Source organism: Halichoerus grypus, chromosome 1, assembly GCF_964656455.1.
Source record: "Halichoerus grypus chromosome 1, mHalGry1.hap1.1, whole genome shotgun sequence".
Lineage (NCBI taxonomy): Eukaryota > Metazoa > Chordata > Mammalia > Carnivora > Phocidae > Halichoerus > Halichoerus grypus.
The window spans coordinates 214551-241186 of record NC_135712.1 but is presented as its reverse complement, the minus strand read 5'-3'; the positions used below and the strand labels follow the sequence as shown (position 1 = coordinate 241186).

Genomic DNA, 26636 nt, shown 5'->3' with positions numbered 1-26636 from the left:
TCAGGAGGAGACCACAGAAGACTGGGCCTGGCCTTTTCCAAATCCCCTCAAAGTCACTAGTAAAACTTGGCATTTCTTTTGGTTTGTCAGCCTTCTTCGGTTTTCAGTTGTCCTTGAGTCCCTGGGGACATGCTGGCCTCTGACCTAGGAGGAGGCCTGTGGCCGTGTAGGTGGCCGTCCAAGGGGGCTGGCAGGGTCTGCCGGCTCTGCCGTTCTGCACCTCAGCGCGGCTCGGGGGAAGCAAGCCCAGCTCCCTTGCACGCAGCCCGGCTCTGCGGACAAGCACGTTGGCCTCCGTAAGGGAGAAGGGAGGGGTTCTGACTTTGGCTGGTCTGTTCTGGGGCATTATGTTTAGACCAAGCTGCACTTTTAATTTCCTTAAGAAGGACTAAAAGCTCTGAGGCCTGCCCGACTCCGGTCAGCCGAGGGAAGGAGGCCTTTGCTGGGAGCTGGTGTCCTGATGTCCTTGGCAGAGACACGAGGCAAGCGAGCGAACGGGCCCGTGCCACCCGCAACGCTCTGTGTCCGCAGGTGCTCCAAGAGGGCAGGCCGCCGACCTGGGGGAGAGGAAGTTCAAACACGCACAACTGTGTAGTTTCCGGATGTTTGTTTATTGTGCATTATTATGTGTATTTATATTCAGGATAATGGTTGTTTCTGGGGAAGGAGAGGATGAATTAAGGTTGGTATGCAGAGTGGTGATGATATGTTTTAGAAAACAAATTTAAACATTATGTGGCAAAATATTATTAGGTAAGGAGAACCCGGATATTTATTCTATTATTCTTTATAATGTTGTTATATTTAACAGATTTTATCAAAAAGGCCAAAAGAGTTTTTTTTTAATTTAATTAAATTTAGTTAATTTATTTGAAAAAATTTTTTTAGGGAGAGCGCGAGCGAGCACACGGGAGCGAGTTGGGGGAGGGACAGAGGGAGAGAGAGCACCTTAAGCAGGTGACACGCCCAGTGGAGCCTGACGTGGGGCTCGATCTCACGACCCTGAGATCGTGACCTGAGCTGAAATCAAGTCAGACACTTGACCAGCTGAGCCAGCTGGGTGCCCTCAAGAGTCTTCCCTAACGGCTGAGCCTCGGGCTCTCCTGGACAAGCGGCGTGCCCACTGCTGCAGGCTCTCTGGAGCCCTGCGCAGCTGGTCCCTTCCCTGCTGGAGAGACAGCCGCCTTTGGGAACCCTCCCTGAGACACAACGACTAGGTGTGTCCCGAGAACCGGCGCAGGCCCCGGCCCTAAGCCCAGGAGTTCGGGGCACAGCGCACGAGCGGTGTGTGCTCAGGTGCCCGAGGAACAGACCCCGCCCCAGCTCCGCGCTGATGCAAGGACCACCTTCCTAGGGCAGCGTCACCAGCACTGCAACCTGCGTCCAGCTGCACAAGAAGGCAGAGCGGGTGGCCGCCGCCCTGACGGAGAAGGCAAGACTGGGCACCGGGGACCACGTGGCTTTGGTCTACCCCCCAGGTAAGCACACGGGGCCCTCCGTTATTGTAAAGCAGACACCCCGTAACCTACAGCCAGGTCGGAAAGTAGGTCTTGGCCAGGTGTCCCGGGTGTCCCCAGCACAGACTCGTCCACCCCCCGGAGCAGCCTCTACCCCTGAGCTCTGTAGCCCTCTCTTCCAGTTCCCCAGCGTCTGAGCGCCCAGCGGGGCACCCTGCACATCGGCTTAGTCTGCCAGTTTTCTTTACATCTGGTATGTTTTTAGTCTCTTTTAATCCACAGGCTCTCCCTCTCCGCCTCTTTGTAATTTATCGATGGAAGCTCTGGGTTGACTCTGCAGAGGCCCCCCAGTCCCAGAGCAAGCCAGCGGGTTCTTGGCTCCCGTCTTTCCTGCAGGTTGGCAGCGAGGTCCTGGCCCTGGGTCAGACTCGGGTTTGGTGCCTTGGCCGACTCCAGGTGGTGTTGAATGATCTCATCAGGGACCCGTGTTGGCTTGTGTCTCCTGTGGTGTTAGCATCCACTGTTGGTGCTTCAGAGTTCATTCATTCATTCATTCTTCAGGGTCACGGAACAGTGATATTCTCATTCTCTCACTTCCTGTTTTCATTTATTGGCCATAAAACTAACACACAGAAACTTCCTTCATCTAGCATTTGGCTCCGCAGCGGTGGAATCCCTACGTGCTGATGCTTTCCTTCTGTCGGTCCTGTGTATTCCTGTCACACTCCAGTGGATCTAGAAATACATACATCACTGTGAACTCCTGGACTGGAATGACTTTGTTGGGTTTCAGCCCTTTGCAGTTAGTTTCTTTGTCAAAGCTCAGGTCATCCCACGTTCGGCCAATAGGAGCCCCTCCTGGCTGGTCTCACGCGACCACAGTCTGCTGCAGGCTCGCGTCCTGCCCGTCCCACCCAGATCTAGAGCCAGCCATCCCTCCATGGAGACCCCAGTGCCCCCAGAACAAAACCTGGGCCTGAGGGATGCGCATTTCTTCCAGATTGACTGCTGTTTATTGGCCTTTCAGCGAGCAGAGCTAGGTATTACAAATAAATGCAATTGTATCTCTTAGAGAGGCAGTACCTTATGAGTTTATCCTGTCATGTCCCATTTAATTCAGGACTAAACCCCTCCTACCTTGTATCTCCCATTTTCCATACTGAGGATCCTGGTTCTTCAGAACAGGGAGATGATGGAATTCACATATCCCATAATCACTCAGGCACTCAAACCCGCATCACATGCAGCATCCCCAGAATAACAGCACAAATACTGTAACCACCTAAATGAAGTTTGGAAACAGTTTAAAATTTTTGCACATGCTTTTCTGCATCTCCACCCCCCCCCCCCCCACAACCTTGTTGCTGCCTTGTGTCTGCGTTATCAGAGGGATGGATGGACGGCCCTTACAAATCCAGCCTCTTGGCTTCTCTCCTCCTTTGCTTTCAGTTCCCCCCGGAGCTGTCTGTCTCCTGGTCACACAGGTTTCTGACGCTCCTTCTCTAACTGGTTTCTCAGGAAGCAATCCTAGGACCAGTGGTCTCCTGAGTTCTTGGTTTTTGATAATGGTTTGTACACTTTGTGATTGTTAAAGAACAAAATCCAATGGGGTAAATTTTGAAGGTCTGATTGCCTTTCTCTGGTGACCCCTAACCCGGCCGCCTGCAGCGCAGTGGGCAGAAAGGAGCCCCGGGGAGCCGCACAGATGAGAGACGGTCATGGGCAGGAGGGAGCGGGACGAGGACGTGATCCCGGGAAAACTCGGGTTAGTTGGACAAGGTCACTCTCCTTCAGGGGACCGTGGGGTCTGCCAGACAGAGGACCTCGCTCGTGCCGACCAGGTGACTCCTGACGGACGCTGAGCTCCCCTTTCTGGGAGAGGCCGTAGGTGTAATTAGGTTAAGCCTCGGTTTGGTGACCTGGGGCTCCGCCTGCTCTATCCGATCCGGCCCCTGGTCTGGAGGTGCCCCTTCTGTGAGTTTGTTGTTTGCCTGTCAGCGGGTCTGGCACTCAGGGCCGTGCACTCGGTGTCTCTCCCTCTTGTGGCGACTCACGCCTTCACTGGAGCAGGACGCCTGGGTCTGTTTCTCACGGCTGTATCCATGCTTCTCCAGTCTCGCAGGTCAGAGTCCAGCTCTTCTTCCCCGTTTGTGAGTCATCTGGCCTAGAGTCTTGCAGCCTTCCCTTTCCAACTCAGAGTCCAGGAAAGCATGGGGCTGCGCCCAGGGGTGGGTCCTGCTCACTGTCTTGCCTGTTTAATCTTGGGGTTCTCATCTCCATCTCAGGAAAATATTCTTTCTCCTGACTGCTTTTCCTCCCTTTTTCCTGTGCCTGGCACTCTTCTGACTTGTGGCTTGGATCTATCCTCCCCGTCGGGTGCCTTCTCTCGAGTGTGCTCTGTGCTTCATCTCTGGGCCACTTGTCCAGGCCCCTTTTCAGCATCTCTGGGGTACCCTGGGTTGCATTCAGCACTTCTCCATGTGGGACTGCTGCTGCTGGTGGGAGCGGGGCGCCTCTTTCTTGGGGGACTGCCACGGAGTGCAGACGTCTCCCCTTCCTGGGGCCTGGGGCAGGGTGGCAGCCTGGTCTCTTTCTTGGCACACATACATGGTAACTCGAATACTCCCAAAACTCCCACTGGCATCACATTTTTTTCTCCTCCTTCCATTCCCTGTGATGTGGTTTGGAGTGTTGGGGTCCAGAGCCGACGGCCAAGAAGGAATTCTTGAGACGTCTTTGGTGCAGAAAGGTGGTTTTATTAAAGCCCGGGGACGGGACCGGGGGGACAGGACCCGTGGGCAGAAGGAGCTGCTGCACCAGGGTTGTGAGGGGTGGCTGATCATATGCTTGGGAGTTGGGGGAGGGAAGGAAAAGGGAGGTGTCCAAAAGGACTTGGATCTGCTGAAGAAGACTCACAGGATACCAGAGGCCTGGCTCTTGTCAAGCTAGGGTTGTTTTTCCCTGTTAACAAGGCATCAACATTAAGACAGGAGCTTCCTGGAGGCATGTTACACTCTGCCCGCCTCGAGTATTCGTCAACGGGCTGCAGGTTATAAGGACATTTACTTTTATCTACATTTCCTTCTGCCTCTGTTTCCCACATCACCTGGGCTGTGAGGGTACTTTTCCCTAGGGTGAGCTCAGTCCCCACTCTTCAAGTACCCCTGGGTTCCAGATGTAAGGCAAGCTTCACCCTGACTGAGAGGGGCAGAGACATGGCTGAGCTGGAGCTCCCTGGCCGCGAGCTGTCCACACCGGCTGCAGTGGTGCCGAGCCCCGGGCTCAGGGCTGGGGCTGCAAGCACGCACAGCACGCGGGAGCGCGCCCGCAGGGAATGTGCCCGCAGGGAATGTGCTCGCAGGGAGCGCGCCCACAGGGAGCGTGCACAGGGAACACCCCCACAGGGAGCGCGCCCGCAGGGAACGTGCCCACAGGGAATGTGCTCGCAGGGAGCGCGCACAGGGAACACGCCCACAGGGAGCGCGCCCTCAGGGAATGTGCCCACAGGGAGCGCGCCCGCAGGGAACGTGCCCACAGGGAATGTGCTCGCAGGGAGCGCGCACAGGGAACACGCCCACAGGGAGCGCGCCCTCAGGGAATGTGCCCACAGGGAGCGCGCCCGCAGGGAATGTGCCCACAGGGAGCGAGCGTGCCCACAGGGAGCGTGCACAGGGAGCGCCCCCACGGGGAAGCGCAGGGCTGTAGTAACTGGGAAACACTGGGAAGGCTTAACTACAGGAAAAGGGAAGGAAAGATGGGTAGCAAACCAGTGCGATCTTGATAATTGAGAATCTGGAGGGTGAAGAGAGGGAGGGGCCTGATGCTCTTCGCTACGGTGAAGTATGTTTGACACTATTCTTAAACCATTTTTAACAACAAAAAGAAGATGCATGCTGAAGGTCTAAATTTACATCTGAAAACGTGCCAGCAGGTAGAGAGTATAGTAGCTGGAGGCTGAGCTGGGGTCCCCGTGGGGAGGGCACTCCCCCCCATGCTTTGCATTTGCCACTGGGTGTGTTGTGTATTTCTTGGGAGGGAAGGGGGTGGCCCAGGACTTTTCCAATTTTCAAAGGGGTGTATTGAGCCAAGGGATTAAGAACCCATGCTTTCTGGAAGCTGCAGAAGGGGGGGATGCTGGTGGGATCAGAAGGATTCTCCCCACCTCTGCACCTGGAAATATGTGCGTTCAGGGAGCAGCATGAATTTTGTGAGCTCAAGGAAGTGGGCTCCTGTCGATGTCTTCCTCATGTGCTGTGTTGGGAAGCGACCACGCTGGGTGTAAGAGCACTCATATGTGCACCAGCCTGCTGGGTGTGCTCACGGCCCTGCTGAGCAACCCTGGCCTCAGAGTCCGCTATTAATATTGATGGAACATTGGGAACTTGTAATCCGGTGAAACCCACCAGCCAGGTTAAATGGGACAGAGTTATTTTGACCCTGGAATTGAAATAGCCTGAGGCTGGTGTTTTGTAGCCTGAGGATGCCAGGTGGGGGCCCTGTGTGCTCTGAAGGGTCTCCAGGGTGTGTTTGCGGGGGGGGGGGGGGGGGGCAAGCGTCTCAAGCTGGATTGAGTTCAAGATGGGAGCATAGGTTTTAAGTGCGGTATAATTCCCCCTAAGACTTAAACATTTAGAAATCTGAAGGAACATTTGGTGGTCACGTGTTATGATGGAAAGCTGAGAGCAAGGAGGGATGCCCTGGCCTGAGAACAGATGTGCGAGGAGTTGCAGCCTTCCAAGTTTCCAGTTCTCCTTGGTGGGCAGACCCCTCACCCTCCCGTGTTCCCTCCTTCTCAGAGCTGGGCAGCCTGTCCCTCAAAAGGGTTCCTACTTCCCTTGCTCACCTACCCTGCGCTTGGCCCCCGGAATGGTAGGCCTAGTGCTGCTCCCGGGCTGGAGACCTCCTGCCCTCGGTGCCCTCCTCTGTGCCACGACACACCCTCTTCTACCTCTCCAGCCTTTCAGGATAGTGTCCGTACATCCCTCATAGCACTTTCTACAAATATGTTGCCAGCAGGCCGGGTCTGGGAACTGGGAGGGAGTCCTGCAGGACCAGCCAAGATAGGAATGAAATAGAGTTTATTGAAGGTGTAGAGAGAGCGCAGCTATGGACAGTGTTTGGAAGACTCAGGTAAGGAGAGAGAGTCCCATCTTTGTTTGGGATGTGGGGGGTTTTACTGAGGACTGTGGTTTGGTGTGCATGTCCTCTTAGTCATCGGGAGCTGGTTTAGGTGATATTCCTTGGAGCCAGGGGGCCTTGGCCTAGAGATGTCTCTAGAGCTGAGGGTCCAGAATACTCATTCTCACCAGGTCGGATCGTTCCTTAGATGTTATCTATTCTAAAGAAATCATTAACTCCTCATCCCTTACGAGGGGGACATATACCATTTGCATGTGTAAAGTGGGGGTGCAGGTCCTAGCAAGAATAGAGGCAAGAAAAGGAGCAAAAATCAGATTTTTATGGAGTCCTTCAGTTTCCCTGTCTCAATACCGTATCGGTTTGGAGTAGTCATGGTTTTATCCAGGTAATGCTGGACTGGGACCCTCTCATCTGTTTGGCCCTCCGTGGTACTCGGTGCTGTTCGTCACATTCCACCCCGCACTGACCGTCTCTGACCACATGTCTTTGCAGGAGTGGACCTCATTGCCGCCTTCTACGGCTGTCTGTACTGCGGCTGCGTGCCCGTCACGGTGCGGCCCCCGCACCCCCAGAACCTCACCACCACGCTGCCCACTGTCAAGATGATCGTGGAGGTACCTGTGCACTGTGGACCGGCCAGGCAGGCCTGACCAGGGGCAGGTGGGGGGCCTGTGCAGTCAACCACGTCATCTCTCCCAGGCCCTACGTCCCGCTCACACCTTCAACCCCTGTGCTCTGCAGGTCAGCAAGTCCGCTTGCGTCCTCACCACACAGGCCATCATGCGGCTGCTCAAGTCCAAAGACGCGGCCGCCGCCGTGGACATCAGGACCTGGCCGACCATTCTAGATACAGGTGAGGGTCCTCGGCGCCATCGGTGTGTGCACTGGCCCCCGGGACACACCGCCTTTCCTTTCTTTGTTGTACGGATTGTACGCTTGCCACCAAACAATAGAAGTTGGGTGGGAGCAGCTGAAATAGGTGGTGAAGGGCCGCTCGCCTCTGGGCCTCCCTCATGGCGGGACCCCTGCACCGTGGGGCAGAAGCCCTTGTCGGAAGCCGGTGTGTCTGCGGACCACGCCTCCGCGTGCTGCTTCTCATGCCTGTACAGCACGTGGCCCCACCGCACACACACCTCTGTCCCTTGTCCCGTCATTGGTGAATGCTGCTGTGCCCCATGAGATGCTTGTGGGCCAGCAGGAAGGGCTGTAAACCCCTGGACCGCTATGCCTCGAGCCATGAGGTCAGCCTGGGGCTGAGATGCCCCAAACTAGCAGCACCCCACAGGCTTTGTTGGTGGGCTGTGGTGCACAACCACGGGGGGACAGGCAACGAGCAGGCGGGCGTCCCTCCTGACTCCCGCACCGGGCAGACATCTGCCCTTGCACTCCAGGGCAAGCGGTCAGGGGTTGTGTTGTCTGTGGCTACCCGCCCGGTACCCGTCTACAGGCCTGGGGAGCTGGTCCAGGGCAGCCGGTGTGGAGCCAGCAGACTGGCTCCAGACAGTCCTGTTGCTTGGCCAGCTTGCGGCAACGTAGGCTCCAGCCCTTGCCTCACTTGAGTCCACCTCGTGGTCTTACAGGAACGATGAAGCAGGGAGAGCCCTGGGAGCCTGCCCATAGCTCTCGCTAATAGTGGTTCTGCCACAGGCTTTGTGACCTTTGGCAAGTCCTTGCTCCTCCGAGCTCTCGTACTGGTAAATGCACCTCGCCCACTGTCCCTGTCACCATGCACTCAGAGCAGTCATGGCGGGTCTGCTCCACATGACCTTTTCCTGAAGGTTAAAATGAGCTTCTCCACGTATGTGTGTGGGCTGCTGTCTCCAGGCCTCCCTCCTGTTCCGCGCGGGCTCTCCCCAGGACTCCCCGGGTACGGATCATGTTTTCTTTCTCCCTTTGAGAGCCTGGAGTAGCGTTAACATTACTGGGGTCGCTGCTTCAACAGATGACATACCAAAAAAGAAGGTGGCGAACATTTTCAGGCCCCCGTCTCCAGATGTGCTCGCATACTTGGACTTCAGCGTGTCAACTACGGGGATATTAGCAGGCGTGAAGGTGGGTCCTGGGGTCATAGCTCTTATTTGCTTCCGCCTCTGACGGGTGGGGAGAAAGGGTGTTGGGTGCAGGTTTATGCAGGTCCCCACTCTCATCCACAGCTGGAAGCAACAATAGTGTTCCTTGAAGTTTGTGTTAAATACCAGTAAACCCCCAGAATCAGGTTAGCCCGAGAACTATGCATATTTTGATGTTTTATGGTAACATCTAAACTTTAGAATTTATACCTAGCTTTGGGAGCAGGTGGCTTTAATGAGTCTGTCCCCTTACCAGGAGCCAAGAGCTCCATTAAATTTTTTCATATTCTGAAATCTCATTTAGAAGGTCTTTAGTGTGCCATTTCCTGTGTATTATTTGTTTTGAACGGGGCTTTGAGCCAGCCATCCTTTAAGGAAGCAACTGTGTCCGCATGGTTGATAGGCTCTGCTGTTCACTTTCTCTCTGCCCTCACATCACTGACCGGAACTTCCATTCTACTCCTTAAGATGTCACACGCAGCCACAAGTGCCTTGTGCCGCTCCATAAAGCTGCAGTGTGAGCTGTACCCCTCGAGGCAGATCGCCATATGCCTTGACCCCTACTGCGGCCTCGGCTTCGCCCTGTGGTGTCTGTGCAGGTGAGTGCTGCGGGTGGTGAGCAGGTGGTGAGCAGGTGAGTGCTGCAGGTGGTGAGTAGGTGAGAGCTGCAGGTGGTGAGCAGGTGGTGAGTAGGTGAGTGCTGCAGGTGGTGAGTAGGTGAGTGCTGCGGGTGGTGAGCAGGTGGTGAGTAGGTGAGTGCTGCGGGTGGTGAGCAGGTGGTGAGCAGGTGAGTGCTGCAGGTGGTGAGCAGGTGGTGAGTAGGTGAGAGCTGCAGGTGGTGAGCAGGTGGTGAGTAGGTGAGTGCTGCAGGTGGTGCTCAGGTGAGTGCTGCAGGTGGTGAGCGGGTGGTGAGTAGGTGAGTGGTGCAGGTGGTGCTCAGGTGAGTGCTGCAGGTGGTGAGCGGGTGGTGAGTAGGTGAGTGCTGCGGGTGGTGAGCAGGTGGTGAGCACGTGGTGAGCAGGTGGTGAGCAGGTGAGCACTGCAGGTGGTGAGCAGGTGGTGAGCAGTTGGTGAGTAGGTGAGTGCTGTAGGTGGTGAGTAGGTGAGTGCTGCAGGTGGTGAGCACGTGGTGAGCAGGTGGTGAGCAGGTGGTGAGCAGGTGGTGAGTAGGTGAGTGCTGCAGGTGGTGAGTAGGTGAGGGCTGCAGGTGGTGAGCAGGTGAGTGCTGCAGGTGGTGAGCACGTGGTGAGCAGGTGGTGAGCAGGTGAGCGCTGCAGGTGGTGAGCAGGTGGTGAGTAGGTGAGTGCTGCAGGTGGTGAGTAGGTGGTGAGCAGGTGGTGAGCAGTTGGTGAGTAGGTGGTGAGCAGGTGAGCGCTGCAGGTGGTGAGCAGGTGGTGAGTAGGTGAGTGCTGCAGGTGGTGAGCAGGTGGTGAGCAGGTGGTGAGCAGTTGGTGAGTAGGTGAGTGCTGCAGGTGGTGAGCAGGTGGTGAGCAGGTGGTGAGGAAGTGAGTGCTGCAGGTGGTGAGCAGGTGAGTGCTGCGGGTGGTGCCCAGGTTGTGAACAGGTGAGTGCTGGTGGTGCGCAGGTGAGCGCTGCAGGTGGTGAGCAGGTGGTGAGCAGTTGGTGAGTAGGTGAGTGCTGCAGGTGGTGAGTAGGTGAGCGCTGCAGGTGGTGAGCAGGTGGTGAGCAGGTGGTGAGTAGGTGAGTGCTGCAGGTGGTGAGCAGGTGGTGAGCAGGTGGTGAGCAGTTGGTGAGTAGGTGAGTGCTGCAGGTGGTGAGTAGGTGAGCGCTGCAGGTGGTGAGCAGGTGGTGAGCAGTTGGTGAGTAGGTGAGTGCTGCAGGTGGTGAGTAGGTGAGTGCTGCAGGTGGTGAGTAGGTGAGTGCTGCAGGTGGTGAGCAGGTGGTGAGCAGGTGGTGAGCAGTTGGTGAGTAGGTGAGTGCTGCAGGTGGTGAGCAGGTGGTGAGCAGTTGGTGAGTAGGTGAGTGCTGCAGGTGGTGAGTAGGTGAGTGCTGCAGGTGGTGAGCAGGTGGTGAGTAGGTGGTGAGTAGGTGAGTGCTGCAGGTGGTGAGCAGGTGGTGAGCAGGTGGTGAGTAGGTGAGTGCTGCAGGTGGTGAGTAGGTGAGTGCTGCAGGTGGTGAGTAGGTGGTGAGTAGGTGGTGAGTAGGTGAGTGCTGCAGGTGGTGAGTAGGTGAGTGCTGCAGGTGGTGAGCAGGTGGTGAGTAGGTGGTGAGTAGGTGAGTGCTGCAGGTGGTGAGCAGGTGGTGAGCAGGTGGTGAGTAGGTGAGTGCTGCAGGTGGTGAGTAGGTGAGTGCTGCAGGTGGTGAGCAGGTGGTGAGTAGGTGGTGAGTAGGTGAGTGCTGCAGGTGGTGAGCAGGTGGTGAGCAGGTGGTGAGTAGGTGAGTGCTGCAGGTGGTGAGTAGGTGAGTGCTGCAGGTGGTGAGCAGGTGGTGAGCAGGTGGTGAGGAAGTGAGTGCTGCAGGTGGTGAGCAGGTGAGTGCTGCGGGTGGTGCCCAGGTTGTGAACAGGTGAGTGCTGGTGGTGCGCAGGTGAGCGCTGCAGGTGGTGAGCAGGTGGTGAGCAGGTGGTGAGTAGGTGGTGAGTAGGTGAGTGCTGCAGGTGGTGAGCAGGTGGTGAGCAGTTGGTGAGTAGGTGAGTGCTGCAGGTGGTGAGTAGGTGAGTGCTGCAGGTGGTGAGCAGGTGGTGAGCAGTTGGTGAGTAGGTGAGTGCTGCAGGTGGTGAGTAGGTGAGTGCTGCAGGTGGTGAGCAGGTGGTGAGTAGGTGGTGAGTAGGTGAGTGCTGCAGGTGGTGAGCAGGTGGTGAGCAGGTGGTGAGTAGGTGAGTGCTGCAGGTGGTGAGCAGGTGGTGAGCAGGTGATGAGGAAGTGAGTGCTGCAGGTGGTGAGCAGGTGAGTGCTGCGGGTGGTGCCCAGGTTGTGAACAGGTGAGTGCTGGTGGTGCGCAGGTGAGCGCTGCAGGTGGTGAGCAGGTGGTGAGCAGGTGGTGAGTAGGTGGTGAGTAGGTGGTGAGTAGGTGAGTGCTGCAGGTGGTGAGCAGGTGGTGAGTAGGTGGTGAGTAGGTGAGTGCTGCAGGTGGTGAGTAGGTGAGTGCTGCAGGTGGTGAGCAGGTGGTGAGCAGGTGGTGAGCAGTTGGTGAGTAGGTGAGTGCTGCAGGTGGTGAGTAGGTGACTGCTGCAGGTGGTGAGCAGGTGGTGAGCAGTTGGTGAGTAGGTGAGTGCTGCAGGTGGTGAGTAGGTGAGTGCTGCAGGTGGTGAGCAGGTGGTGAGCAGGTGGTGAGTAGGTGAGTGCTGCAGGTGGTGAGCAGGTGGTGAGCAGTTGGTGAGTAGGTGAGTGCTGCAGGTGGTGAGTAGGTGAGTGCTGCAGGTGGTGAGCAGGTGGTGAGCAGGTGGTGAGTAGGTGAGTGCTGCAGGTGGTGAGTAGGTGAGTGCTGCAGGTGGTGAGCAGGTGGTGAGTAGGTGGTGAGTAGGTGAGTGCTGCAGGTGGTGAGCAGGTGGTGAGCAGGTGGTGAGTAGGTGAGTGCTGCAGGTGGTGAGCAGGTGGTGAGTAGGTGGTGAGTAGGTGAGTGCTGCAGGTGGTGAGCAGGTGGTGAGCAGGTGGTGAGTAGGTGAGTGCTGCAGGTGGTGAGCAGGTGGTGAGCAGGTGGTGAGCAGTTGGTGAGTAGGTGAGTGCTGCAGGTGGTGAGCAGGTGGTGAGCAGGTGGTGAGGAAGTGAGTGCTGCAGGTGGTGAGCAGGTGAGTGCTGCGGGTGGTGCCCAGGTTGTGAACAGGTGAGTGCTGGTGGTGCGCAGGTGAGCGCTGCAGGTGGTGAGCAGGTGGTGAGCAGGTGGTGAGTAGGTGAGTGCTGCAGGTGGTGAGCAGGTGGTGAGCAGGTGCCCCTGCAGCTTGCCTGCCTGCAAGACTGGAATCACTCGTGTCATTTTTGGGACCTTAACATTCATTTTTGATGCCCAGAGAGTCTAAGATGCACATGTGAGTGGGTTCGTTTGGGGGTGAAAAGGATCAGAGCCTGAGTTTGAAACGGAGTAAAAAGAGTAAAAATACATTTTTCACTACATATAAACAGTATCCGTTACTAGTAATAGGGAAGAGGCTACTTAATTTCATCAAATACTAGGAAGTAGCGACAGATCTTTGGAAGTAGAAAGCCAGAGTCTCTAGCCAGCAGGTTCTGTCCCTAAGTGTGACTCTGGATCCTTCCGAAGTGCTTAGACGGAGACCACACCCCTGTGTCACCCCCCTGCTCCCCACAGAATTTTCTAGTGAAACTCCCACTTGAATTAGGGCCGAATTGTGCCCAGTGCTGGCTAGGAAGAAGTGTCCTCGGGGAAGGAAAGAGGCAGGGACGCGGGTGGCCAGGACGTCTCGTGGGCTCAGCAGCTGTCTGACCCTCCCTGCACTCTCCCAGCGTCTACTCAGGACACCAGTCCGTCCTGGTGCCCCCGCTGGAGCTGGAGAGCAACGTGTCCCTGTGGCTGTCTGCCGTCAGCCAGTACAAGGCCCGGGTCACCTTCTGCTCCTACTCGGTGATGGAGATGTGCACCAAGGGCTTGGGAGCGCAGACGGGCGTCCTCAGGGTGAGTGCGCGACCCTGCTTGCTTTCCTGTCAGAGTGCCCAAACCAGGGGCTCCTACTTGTTTCTAAACTGGACCCCGGGAACCTTAAACAAAGACCCCCAAGATCTGTTCAAGCCGTTTGTGGAAATAGAGTTGAGCCACATGGCTCCATGGCGCTTTGTCCCGGCCCCCACTGTGCTGCAAGCTCCTCGCTGAGCCCCTAGAGGTCCCTCCCTTCCTCTGCACACCCCGCACATCAGAGGAGGGTGTGAGAGCCAGGCAGGGGTGCAGGGAGCAGAGTGCGGTGGGCAGGGGAGCCAGGGTGGGGGGCGGAGCCCGTACTAGCTCTGAGTGCACCGTGGGGTCCAGGGGCCTGGAGCGGGGGCACAGGAGGCCAGGAGTGGGTGCATAGCCCAGGGTCCCCCTCCAGTGCTTTCATGCTTAGGACCCTGGGGAACTGAGACCCAGCCAGCGAGACCCAGGGGAGGAGGAGGCTGGGGTTTGTGGTTTGCTTCCCGCTCACCCTGCTCCTGCACCAGGTGCCCCTGGGGGTGCCCCTCCAAGGCTTCCTCAGATGGCTCAGGACCGCTCCGCCACTCCTCCCACAGATGAAGGGGGTGAACCTGTCCTGCGTGCGCACCTGCATGGTGGTCGCAGAGGAGAGGCCCAGGATCGCGCTCACACAGTCCTTCTCCAAGCTGTTCAAGGACCTGGGGCTGCCGGCACGCGCCGTGAGCACCACGTTCGGGTGCAGGGTCAACGTGGCCATCTGCCTCCAGGTAAGGCCTGCCGGGGGAGCCCCTCCTCCTGCCGCCCTCCTGCCGCTCTCCGTGTGCTGTCCTGCCTTCTGGTCCCTGGTCCCTGCTTGTCCTCTGAGCCTTTGATGTTCACTTCCATATGTCAGTTCAGCCTGTGAGCTAGGAGGTTTTATTGTAAAAGATATTCTAGTCTCCTAGATGAACAAAGGCTCATTTGAAAACAACACGTTCTTCAGCAGTGGCTGTTCACTTACCTGGAAAAACCTCTAAGGTGGATACAATATGTAGCTCATTTTTTAAAGCTTATGACACTCAACCAATTTTAAATGGAAACATTAATTAATGTGGTGGTTTGTATTGCCCCAAATTCATTTTTGAAACATTAAGGTATTTTACTTATTAAAAGGAGAACACGAAGTTTCAGAAATTGAACAGCTAGAGTGTGTCTAATGCTGCTTCAGATGACTGGCTGTTTTCCGGATTTGGTACCAGTATCTGCCTTTCACTTCTTCGTAAAAGCATACTGAATGCCTTCCTCACGGACACGGTATAGGAATTACGGGGTGGAAGAGGCACCTCGGGAGCCAGAGCAGGGCCCAGGTGCCCAGCCAGAGCCTCGCGCAGCCTTGGTCCTTGGCACCCGGCACACCTGTCCTGGGCCAGCCTGTCCCCGGCACAGGGCCGGTCTCTCATGCAGAGACCATCCTCCTGTTTTCCGGGCATTTCTGCTGATGTCCTCCCCGCCGTGAAGACCCTGCTGGCCTCTCCAAGCCTCAGACCCTTGCCGGTGGCAGGAGGAGGTGGGCTGGGCCCCCTCCTCACGTCCCTTCCTATTGTAGAAAGTACGACTAAGTGTCAGGCTGCTGATGCACAGTTCGAGGCTGTAAGTGAACACCTTACTCTCTGCTCAACATCTAAAAGCTGGTACCCTCTCTACTCGATATTTGAAGGTGTCTGTACTATTTGTCGGCACGTGGGATGCCACGTAGGATTGCCAGACTCTTAATGGGTTGTTCACGTTTGCGCTTTGAGATGCAGTGACGTATTTTGCTTTCTCTTACGTGTGTTTCTCACGTGGCCTGTTGCTTCCTGTTTGTTTCCTGTGGCTGTCTCCTCCCTGTCTCCCTCTGCTGGCCTTCTTTGCCTCTGTCAGCCCAACAGGCTGGGAAAGCTGGCTGAGCAGGTACGACCTTGACCTCAACCTCAAGGCACCTCTGTGCTTCCCCCCAAGAGTTCCTGTGGCTTCTTGTGAATTCCAGACAAACGCATGTGTCTTTCCTGTCTGACTTTGCTCACAGTGGATGTTATTGACATATTACAAAAGCTCCTTTGAAACCAAATGGAAGAGCAAAGCTATTTTCAAAAGAACGTACCAGTCCTAGCGTTGCCTGTGGAGGAAGGGCCGTGTTTGGTCTCAAAGAAGACACTTGTTTTAACCAGGGCAGACGTGGGTTACACTGTCTGGGGTCTTCAGAGAGTGACGTCGAGCAGAGTGTCCATTTAACTCCGTGTTCCTTAGCTACTAAATGGGCCCTAATAGCCTCGGCAGGGTCAATGCCAAGTCTCCGAAGAGAGGCGAGAAGGGTGAATCCCCGAGAGAGCCTCCACTCTGCTCGGCCCTTGGTAGAATCCAGTTGGCTGGCGAGAGGCCAGGCCTGATCTGACGGCGTGGCGGAAATGCCCTCCAAAACCTACGGTGGTGTTTCTACCATCGCACGGAGGGTGGGGACCAGCGGGAACACAGAGCTGTTAGAACTGAATTGTAGGTTTTGCTGGATGCTCCACTCGACGTTGTTGAGCCAGGTAGATGTTTGGATGGAGGGCGTCTGTGCCCCCGGGCAGGCTCACGGCCCCAGGCAGAGCTGCTGCCTTCCTGGGTGTGCCCTGGGGGCCCGGGAGGGGCTGTCACGCGGCTCTGCCCGTGTAGATGCAGACCCGCTCCTGCAGACCCGGTGAAGGGAAGTTCCTCTGCTGCTCTCCTTTCAGGGCACGGCCGGCCCAGACCCCACCACCGTCTACGTGGACATGAGGGCGCTGCGGCACGACCGGTAAGGGCCCGTCCACACCCGCAGGGGAGCTTGTGTGGGCCGGCTGGGTCCCGAGCCGACCTCCCAGCAGCCTGGCGTGAGCGGCTGGCTGGCTGGGCCCCCTGGGGAGCCTGGGCTGCCTTCTCGCCCCTCGTGTCAGCGCAGCTCAGGCAGCATCCCTGAACCTGTGGTTCCCACCCCTGGAGGGATGATGGGAGTTACCCAACACCTGACACGGGTCGTCTTACGGGGTAGAAAACAAGCGAACCAGCCAATGGCAAGCATGTTTTTCCCACGATACCATTTTAAGACCAGACTTAGCGTTTCCGTCCAGTAAATGTGCGCGGGCCACAGTGTGTCCCTGTGGGTCTGGGTCCCTCCCAGCTCCGAAGCTGGGTTCTGGTTCTGGACCCTCAAACGCGGCCACGCTGCCCCTTGATGTAAACAGTGGTGGAGCCTCCTGGGGGTGGGGCCAGCAGGTGGGGGTGGGTGGGGGGAGGGTGCAGAGAAAGCCGGAGCCGACCCCTGCCCTGAGTCGGGGCCAGTCAGCAGGCAGTCACTGCTCCAAGGTCACGGCAAGGTCGTGAGTCTGAAGACGACGAATTGTCCACAGACTGACCTTTATAGTGACAAGCAGTTTCTGATGACTTTTCCCTTGTTAATTTTCAGGGTACGTTTGGTAGAACGGGGTTCTCCGCACAGTCTGCCGTTGACGGAGTCTGGAAAGGTAGTGGGAGCTGGAACTTGGCCCCTGGCGGGTTCCGAGAGGTCAACATGTCCTGATGGAAACAGGTCGACCGGGGTCGCGGCTGGGCTGATGCAGAGGGCTCTTCTCCTCCTCACCTCTCACACAAGGACATCAGAAAGGAGAGATGGGCAGAAGCCCAGAAAGAGCTCCCACTGGGGGCTTGAGCCCGCTGGGCCCGATGCCACCAGGGGATCTGGAGAACAGGTGTCCTCAGAGCCAGGGAAAGTTCAAGGGAAAGAAGAGCGCCCGCGTGGCTTTATCAGGGGGTGTGATGCAGTGCGGAGTGACCTGGGCGTCAGGGGACAGCAGGGTCAACGGCAGGGCTGGGCGCCCAGCGTCGCGGCCAGGAACAGACGGCCCTGATCTCAGGGCTTCCCACAGCTCCCGCAGCGTGCCGGTGCTAGGCCGAGGGCAGAGGGGCGGCCCGTCCTGTTCCTGCGCAATCCCAGAGGCAAGAAATGGAGGTTGGCACGGCCCACACAGCCTGGAAGGGCCACCCCGATTCTGCTCCCACACGATTAGGGTCACAGCGACCGCTAGGGACAGGGCAGTGGAGACGGCAACAGGACAAGAGCCGTGCGCCTGCAGAGGGTGACCAGGGTCGGGCTTCTGAGGAGGGACAGCCACAGACCTGAGGGGCAGAAGGCTCCGCTGGTGCAAAGGTCCTGGGGTGGGAGTGTGGGCCTCAGAGGGGCCAGTGTGGCTGGAGCTGAGCTGGGGGAGAGGAGGAAGATGACCATGGGCGACAGAGCCTGCATCCCCATGTTCCTGTGACCCCTTGACCCTTCCTCCCATCTGCCTGGAGGTCCCCACTGCCATCTGTTTCGTATATGGGGACGCCACCTGAGACAGAACAGGTATCCGGGTGGTCTGACCAGAGCCAGTGCCCCTGCATGCCTGAGCCAGCCGGCAGAGTGGGACTGACTCCATGTCTTCACGGGTAGCTCCCCAGGCCAGGCTGGGGCTCACCGAGCCGGCACACAGAGCCCTGGCAGCGGCCCGTGGTGCGTGGACGGCACCCCATACTCGTGGGCCCCTGCAAGGGGCAGGTTGTCCTCGTGTGGCCTTAGTGAAAGACCCCAGGTGTGGGAGATGCTTACAGAAACCCTCCTTACCCCTCTCGACATCTGAAATAGGGTCCATTCTTAGGAACTGGGATAATTTTGCTAAGATTCACAATTTATTTTTATCTATTAAAAAGTCTCTTATTTCTGTGAAAAATCGGTGTCTGATTTAGGTTGGCATCTAACTCTCCTGATCACTCACATCCTCTTTCCAGATCCTCCCTGGGGTGAAGGTCATTATTGCGCACACTGAAACCAAAGGGCCCCTTGGAGACTCACACCTGGGAGAGGTAAGGTGGGGGGCCAGAGCCCCCACGATCTCAGCAGCTGCCCCGACTCGTCTCCCCAGTCTGTCCCAGAGTCGGGAATTCTCAGCCGTTTGGAGTCACGCATACTTTGGAGAAGCTGTTTTGCTCCTGCCCGTACTGCACCCATTTGTGTGGGGGGGGTCCCTCTGGGTTCCCGCAGGATGCAGCCCACCCCAGGGTTGCCCTCCAGCGAAGGGAAACCTCGAGTTTTGTGGGCACTGGGAGGCCCGGGGAGCAGCCCAGACACTGTGATTCCCCTTGAAAAGCAGTCCCCGAGGGAGGGCCTGGCTGGGGGCAGACATAGGCTGGGGCGGGGGGGCCTCTGTGTTCTTAGGATGCAGGCTTTGTGGGAGTCACTGTGCCGACACAATGTGTCGTGCATGGGAGTGGGTCCTGAGTGACTCAGGGCAGGTGGGACTGTTCCCTGGGGGCCGGGGGCCCAGGCAGCTCAGTCATGGTGGGAACGTCTCAGGCTTCCAGTTCCAGGCTCTGTGGGCAAGCACCGGGTGGGCACAAGGACCACTGTGCTCTGCTGCGGACAGCTTCTGGGGTCCTGGCAGATGGGGTTCAGGGGTATTTACACAGATGCTGCCCATTTTGTCTGATGGGGGCCTTCCAGGGGTCGCTCAGTGTCCTGATTGTCCTGATCGCTCACGTCCCGGGCCCAGGGCTGGGTGTAGTCAGCATGGGGCCGCCCCTCAGCCCTCCCCCTTCCTGGCCAGCTGGACCCAGGCCTGTTAGGGCAACAGTTTGCCCCCAAGGTGGTCATGGAGGGTCTGTGCCAGGCTGGGAACCTGCCTCTTGGGGCAGGAGGCCCTGTTGGGCGCCCCGCGTCCTCTTTGAGATGCCGTCTGGGGGCTGTCTAGAACCAGGCGCTCAGTCTGGGGAGCTGACTGTGGGTCCTGGATGGGCCCTGTGTTTAGAAGGACACCCCAGGGGACCCCACAGCACTTGGTACGGCTACCCGTGTGCGGCCGACGGCTCTGTGGGGTCGTGTAGACGCAGCATGTCCGCAGGGAGGTTTAGCAGCCCTGCCCGCTCCGTCCTGTGAGCCCTCCCTCCCTTCACCTGTCCCCGAGCGGACGTGCAGGGGCTCCCAGAAACCTTCTAGGGCAAAGGGAGGAATGCGTCACTTGAGGAGAGAAAGGTTGTTTGCTTGCTTTCCGTGCCTGGAATTTTAACTCCATTCACAAGAGAGAAGAGCTCGCCCTCCGCCACCTCTGTTAAGTGTTTCCTTAAGCACTCCGGGCCGGTGACGTCTCCTGACACTGTGCCCAGCATTTGTGATGTGCCGACCTTCTCGTCCTCTGAGCCCCGCAGATCTGGGTGAGCAGCCCGCACAACGCTACCGGCTACTACACGGGCTACGGGGAGGAGGCTCTGCACGCCGACCACTTCAGTGCCCGGCTGAGTTTCGGAGACACCCAGACCATTTGGGCGAGGACTGGCTACCTCGGTTTCCTTCGAAGAACAGAGCTCACGGATGCCAGCGGAGGTGAGGGCTGCCTCTGACGCCGCCGCCCCGGGGCTGACGTGTGCTGGGCTCTGTCCGCACCGCCCGCGAGCCGCAGCGTCTCAGACGTCCTGCTGGCTCACCCCGCCCTTTGCTGTGAGCTTGTGTCGTGAGGTGTGGGGGGCAGGGATGTGCTCTGGTAGCAGTTTTCTCTGAAAATGGCTGTTTTGCCCCCGTGGCTGTCCCTCACTGGCCTTGGGCCCTCAGCCTCTGCTGGGGATGCGGGGTGTTGGTGACAAGGCCGCCAGGCCCCCTCCACGTGTGACCCCTGAAAGCTGCAGAGTCCCTTGGGCCACCACAGGTTGCCCAGATCAAGTCAGAACTGGGTGTCCCCACAGATGCTGTTTCATTCCAGAGATGGCACAGATTATTTCACAGTGTGTGTTCACACCCTGACGTGGCTCTCCTGAGGTGGTGACTGGCCGCAGGGCTGCGCCCGCGGGGAATCATTCCGGGCCCCCTGCTCGGCTCACGGACGGGAGGCTCGGTTGTCCCACACAGCATGACTCGGGGCTGACACGGATGCAGATGCGCCCGGTGTCCCCTGGGTGTCCTGAGGCGTGCGAACCGTGTTCACAGAGCGACATGATGCGCTGTACGTGGTCGGGTCTCTGGATGAGACGCTGGAGCTGAGAGGCATGCGCTACCACCCCATCGACATCGAGACGTCCGTGGTCCGAGCCCACAGGAGCATCGCTGAGTGGTGAGAGCCACGTCCCGCCCGGCCCAGCCCGCCTCCAGCAGCAGACCCCAGGCCTCTTGCAAGCTCTTTCCTCACCTCCTAATCCGTTTCAAAACGTGAGGTCCCTCAGTTATCCTGAAGTGTTCCTGCTTTTACTTGAATTTTTTAATTGAAATGGTTGTGACTCCTGACGTCTGCCCTTGGTGGGAGCTTGAACTGGGTCAGGCAGAGCTTTCAGCGTCAGCTGATACTCTCGGCTCTTGTTCAGGGCTTTAATTAGAACAGAGATTCCTGGAAAATGCATTTAGCCTAACCCTTGCATTGTTAGTGACGTTAAGCTGTGGTGTAACGTCAGCAAACGTTTGTGATTTCGCTTACTGCTCTCTATTTGGCACTGTTCCCCGCACGTCCGTGTGGCCCGGAGGCCTGTGCCCACCCCCCGTGTGACGCTGCCTGTCTTGTCCCTGCAGCGCCGTGTTCACCTGGACCAACCTGCTGGTCGTGGTGGTGGAGCTGGACGGGCTGGAGCGGGACGCACTGGACCTGGTGGCTCTGGTCACAAACGTGGTCCTGGAGGAGCATCACCTGGTCGTGGGCGTGGTGGTCATCGTGGACCCCGGTGTGATCCCCATCAACTCGCGGGGCGAGAAGCAGCGCATGCACCTTCGAGACGGCTTCCTGGCCGACCAGCTGGACCCGATCTACGTGGCCTACAACATGTGAGCGCGGCTCCTCAGCCCCGTGCCTCCCGCGGCGGGGACCGGCAGAGACGTCGGGCCACCAGCGGCCACCAGAAGGGCTCCAGTCTTCCCGCGCGCCACACCCCTTCTTCCTCTGCTTGTTCAGATCCGCTCCAGGCTCCCCAAATCTCACTTGGGAAACCGCCTCCTGGACCATCTGAAGAAGTGTCTTGTTCTTGGAGGACATTTGGGGGAGCAGGAATGTCAGTACCTGAACGGAGGGCTGCCTGAGGGGGGAGGCATTGCAAGTGCGCTACTGTGTTGCGAGTTTGCACTTTTTTTAGGCTGAAAATATAGTTCTTGAATTTAAAAATTCAATTATTTATTCCCACTTCGTATATAGAATTCATGCTAGGAAGAACTTGAGGCCCCTGGTCCGTGTGCCTCGCTTCTGTTTCACAGGGAGGAGCCGAGCGAGGGTGGTAGGTCCTGGGTCCCCCCCCCCCTGCGCTCACAGGGCACTTCCCGAGCTGGTTGGATGTGGAAACACGTGAGAACGCGTGTGCCCGATCGTCCGCGTTTGTTGTCACTGACCCTCGAGAAGTGCCACTGGGGGCTGTCAGATTAGATGCTTGCTTTTGGGCAGGTAAACCAGCATTTAGTCTTAAACCACTTCCTAGGTTTGTCACTTCATGCTGTTTAGTTAACTTCCTCGTTTTCCTAACACCACCGGATAAGTCCTTCTCAATCCGTGGAATTGTGTTGAATTGTTATTTTTATTCCTGTTAACAGACCTGGGGCGTTGGTGGCAGCGCCGGGGCGTTCGGGTCCTGGGCGCGGCTTGCGGAGCACCCTGCATGGGCTCCGGGGGCCGTGACACAGCCCTGTGCCCTACCCTGGATTTCAGTCTGAGTTGTGTGCCTATAAAACTTGGCCAAACTGCATTCGGTTATTTTATTCAAACTTGATGAAACTGACGGATCTAATATTATAGTAAACCTAAATCAAAGAAGAGAATGTAAAATCTTTTAGATACTTAAAAGAATTTGAAGCGAAGCTCAAATCTAAGATTATTTTTATATAGCTATTAAAGAGTATGTTATGAAGTTACGGGGTTTTGGGGGGCTTGAGTGTGGGAAAGTTTGTGAATTATGCATGCTTCCTAGGAACAACCAGGTGTTTCTGGAACTAGCCTGGAGCGGTGCCTAGCAGAGCTCTTATTAATTCTCTACCATTTTAAGTTCACCACCGCATGGGCCCGGCCAGCTGGGCCGACGCTCACGTCTCTTACTTGGGCTGCAGGCAGCATGTGCACATTCGTTCTGTTTGCCTGTGGTGTCAAGCTGCGGTGTGATGTGTTACAACGTACTGGAATCCTACTAAGCCCATTGTAATTATGTACATGATCTGTATAACTTATTGTCGGACATACGGAGGTTCTAGCAGTGGACTAACGGACATTCCTTGTAATACAGTGGCCAGCAGGGGAAAACTACCTAACCCTAATCTTAATGTTGTAGTTTTATAGGAAACAAATATTGTAAAATTTTTGTATTGAGAGGTCAGTGGCAGTAAGACAAAGTGTCTTGTAAATTAAGATTTTAGGAAGCGCATTAAAATGTTTTAAAATTACTCTCTGAGAATTCTGTATATCACACTAAAATTTTTTTATATCATTATGTTAATAAAAGGTATTGACTATTTGTAATTCTGCACTTTGAAATGTGTGAAAATGTTTTTTAAATTACCCCAAATAGGATGTATTTTATTATGCATTCTTTTTTCTGAATATAAAAGCATTTATGCTTACAGCATAAAATCTACAAAGCACATTAAAGTGTGAAGAAGAAAATTAAGATCTCCTCTCATCCTACCTCTGCGAAATAGCAGCATTAGTATCTGCTAAAAACCCTTTCAGGGATTAATTTTTTCTTTATTAAAATTTTTACAAAATTAGGGTCCTATGCTTTTATATCCATTTTTGTACTTAATAAATTACAGACTTTTAATCTATCACATATATTCTTCTACTTGTTTTAGACACTGTGCCGTGACTAACGGTAGTTTTACCCCTGCTGTCCGCCGGTGGCGGGTGACGCGCGTTAGCCGCGCTGGGTGCCCGCCCGTCCGCAATGGCAGTTGCTGTCTCAGACGCAGTTCCTGCGGGGAGAGTGACCAGGTCAGAGCTCATCCCAGTTTGAAAGGCCGTGTGGCGGTGGCCTCTTTCCAGCAGCCCCTGGTATTGGCAACGGACTCTTGGCCAAGATTAAAATAAGTCCTTGCCAAATTGATGGTCAAATAAGTGTCATGTCTGGTCATGTTAAATATGTTTTCATGTGTCGTTTTGATTTCTCATTTGATTCGTTCTATTCACATCTGCCGATTCTTACTGTGCTCAAAGGTTTTTAGGTTGATTTGTAGGAGCCATTTTATATTAAGAATTACAATGTCCATATAGTCCATACTGTGTCTAGTAGGTCATTTGTATCTCGATTCTGTTTTAGTTTAGGTTTTTTTTTTTTTTTTAAGATTCTTATTTATTTGAGAAGGAGACACATAGAACGAGCATGAGTGGGGGGCGGTGGGGGGAGAGCAGAGAGGAGAGGGAGAAGCAGACTCCCCGCTGAGCAGGGAGCCCGATGAGGGGCTCGATGCCGGGACTCCAGGATCATGACCTGAGCAGACTCAACCACTGACTGAGCCACCCAGGCGCCCCAATTTAGGTGTTTTTTTTTTTTTAAATGTTTTAAGTATTTTATGCAAACTATGGTTACTTGTGCTTAATTTCAGATTATGAATGTAGCTGATTTGTTTCGAAGTGATTCTACTAGGATGGTCAGCATAACCATAATCTCTCCTTGTGGACTGGAGCCTCTACTTTGGGTGAGATACCACTGAGGCAGGGGCCCAGTCCCCCCTCGCCCAGCTGGTAAGATGCCGGTTCCATGCCAGGAGAAGCAAGCTGAGAAGACCCGAGGGTAGTACTGTACCCAAGCCCACGGATCACCAAGCTCTGAGAGTGGGTGTGTCCCTCAGAAGTGTGCTGTTGCTCCCACTCCTGGGCCCAGAGCCCTCACCTGTTGGGAGAAGCAGGTTATAGAACGGGTAGCTCCTTGTCTCTTCCCAAAGGAACTGACTGCATTTGCACCAGAGCATGGAGAAGTTCAATCACAAGGACATTTTCAAAAACAGTAGGAGTTGTGGTGAAAGGCCATTGGAAAGAGATTCATAGATTCAGTGAAGGGACTGGCTGAACTGTAGGCCAGCAAATTTTCGGGAGAACCAGGGAGAGAGACTGGGGAAGAGCCCTCCTGGAGTTAGAACAAACCTCAAACACTGATCTTGGGAGTTGTTTCCTCTGTGAATCCCACGTTGGGTCAAGTTGGGCTCTAGAAATATCCGTACCTCCCCCCCCAGCTGAAAACAATAGAGCAATCAGCTGGTACTGCTTGAGCTTAACAGCCAGGTGTGGTCAGTGAAAGAGCCGAGAGTCCTGCCCAAACCACTGTCTCCCAGGGCGACTGTGGGCATACCCACCGCTGCACCTCCCAAGGAACAGGAATGACACCAGAGCCTTACCACTGCGTGGAGGGGGCCAGTCACTACACACGACAACAAGCCCAGGGTTGGGGGGATGGGTGGTAGAGGGAGGGGCAAGAACCCAGAGTTGCTTCAGTGCACTATCTAGAATGTCGATTCCCCCCCAAAATTATGAAGCATGTAAAGAAACAGAAGCATGATCTATACACCAGGAAAAAGGAAGACAACAGAAACTTCATATGAGATGAACCAGATGTCAGATTTAAAAAAGACTTGAAAGTAGCCACTTAAAATATGTCACAGAACTAAAGGAAGCTATAATTAAAGAAGTAAAGGAAGGTATGATGACAATGTCACATCAAAGAATATCAATAGAAAGATCAAAATAAAATATATAATGTGTAATATTTTATATAACATGTTTGTACATTCCATAGATGTCACTTATATATTACATAATATAAGATATCCAAATATATATCTAAAATATACAATATATTTACATACATAAAAAAACCAAATGGAAATTTCTGGAGTTGGTAAAGTACAAGAACTTAAATGAAAAATTCACTGGAGGGGCTCAACAGTACTTCTGGATGGGGAGAAGTTTCAGCACACTTGAAGATAGATTGATAAAGATTATGCAATCCAAAGAACAGAGGGGGAAGAAAGATAAAAAAGGAATAGAGCCCCAGAGAAATGTGGGACACCACTAAGCTCACCAGCCATGTGTAATGGGACTACCAAAAGGAGACAAGAGAGAGAAAAAAGCAGAAAAAAATTTGAAGAATTAGTGGCTGAAAACTCCCCCAAATATATTGAAAAGTACTAACGTACACATTAGGGAGCTGAAGAAACTTCAATTTGGATAAACACAAAGAGATTCACAGGCGTAAGCATCTGATCCTTGAACAACATGAGTTTGAACGGCACGGGCCCACTCACACATTGATTTTCTCTCAGTAAATACCATACAGTACTGTCAATGTATTTTCTTTATGATTTTGTCAACATTTGCTTTTCTCTAGCTTACTTTATGGTAAGAACACAGTATATAAAACACACACAAATATGTGTTAATCGGCTGCTTACATTATTGGTCAACAGGAGGCTGTTAGCAGTTAAGTTTAGAAGGTGTCAAAAGTTATACATGGATTTTCAACTGCACAGAGGTGACCATCTGTAGCCCTGTGTTGTTCAAGGGTCAGCTGTACAGTAAAGATACTGACAGGGGAAACCTTGAGATCTGCAAGAGAGAAACTTGCCCCTCACAACGAGACTGACAGCTGAATTCTCAGCAGCAATCACAGGCCTGAAGACCCTGGGAGGACGTTCAAAGAGCCCAAAGAAAAGAACTGTCAACCAAGAATCATGTATCCAGCTAAGCTATCTTTCAGAAGTGGAGGCAAAATAAAGATATTCCCAGACACTGACCTGCATCACCAGAAATATTAAGTCCCTCAGGCTAAAAACAAGTGATCCCAGATGGTGATTTGAATTCAAATAAAAAAAAAAAAACAAAAAACAAGGAGCACTGGTAAAGATAGCAGTAATTATGTAATTATAAAAGGTGATATAAATGCATATTTTTCTCCTTAACTAATTTTAAAAGAAATTGCATAAAATAATATGTATATTATGTAATGTTGGTCTTACAGAAATATAGTGTCTATGTAATATTTTTGCCAATAACAGCACAAAAGAAGTGGGTGGGAGCAAAGCTGTAGCAGGTTACTTCACAGATGGTAAAGTAATAACTACAACAGTGTATTGTTGGGTCTATAACATTAACAGATGTAATGTGCATAACAACCATACCACAGAAGGAAGGAAATGGAAAGACATGCAGGAGTCATGTTTGTATGTCTCACTGGAATTAAGCTAGTATAAATCTGAAACTGATTCTGATACATTGTGTATGGTAGGCCCTAAAGCAACCACCAAACAAACAGCTCAAAAAATATCATTCAAGAAATCTACAGGCTTCATTAGGAAATATTCACTTAGGGGCACCTGGGTGGCTCAGTTGGATGAGTGTCAGACTCTTGATCTCAGCTCAGGTCTTGGTCACAGGGTTGTGAA

General features: G+C 54.6%; 1 protein-coding gene across 4 annotated transcripts in view; it reads left to right on the top strand.

Annotated features, from left to right (window-relative positions):
• DIP2A (disco interacting protein 2 homolog A) overlaps positions 1–22722 on the top strand; it is a 107117-nt gene extending 84395 nt beyond the window's left edge. For 2 of the 4 annotated variants that reach the window (XM_078070403.1, XM_078070017.1), the window contains 13 exons: positions 1355–1478; positions 7089–7210; positions 7338–7449; positions 8539–8648; positions 9134–9264; positions 13087–13255; positions 13843–14013; positions 15979–16040; positions 16689–16746; positions 18047–18121; positions 19460–19634; positions 20232–20355; positions 20805–22722. In XM_078070403.1, coding sequence (XP_077926529.1) covers positions 1355–1478; positions 7089–7210; positions 7338–7449; positions 8539–8648; positions 9134–9264; positions 13087–13255; positions 13843–14013; positions 15979–16040; positions 16689–16746; positions 18047–18121; positions 19460–19634; positions 20232–20355; positions 20805–21057 — 1686 coding nt within the window. In that variant the 3' untranslated portion in view covers positions 21058–22722. Of the gene's footprint in view, positions 1–1354; positions 1479–7088; positions 7211–7337; positions 7450–8538; positions 8649–9133; positions 9265–13086; positions 13256–13842; positions 14014–15145; positions 15176–15978; positions 16041–16688; positions 16747–18046; positions 18122–19451; positions 19635–20231; positions 20356–20804 lie in introns of those variants that run through there. The other 2 variants (XM_078071389.1, XM_078070845.1) reach the window with 2 other exon arrangements.
• The last annotated feature ends 3914 nt before the right edge of the window (positions 22723–26636 follow it).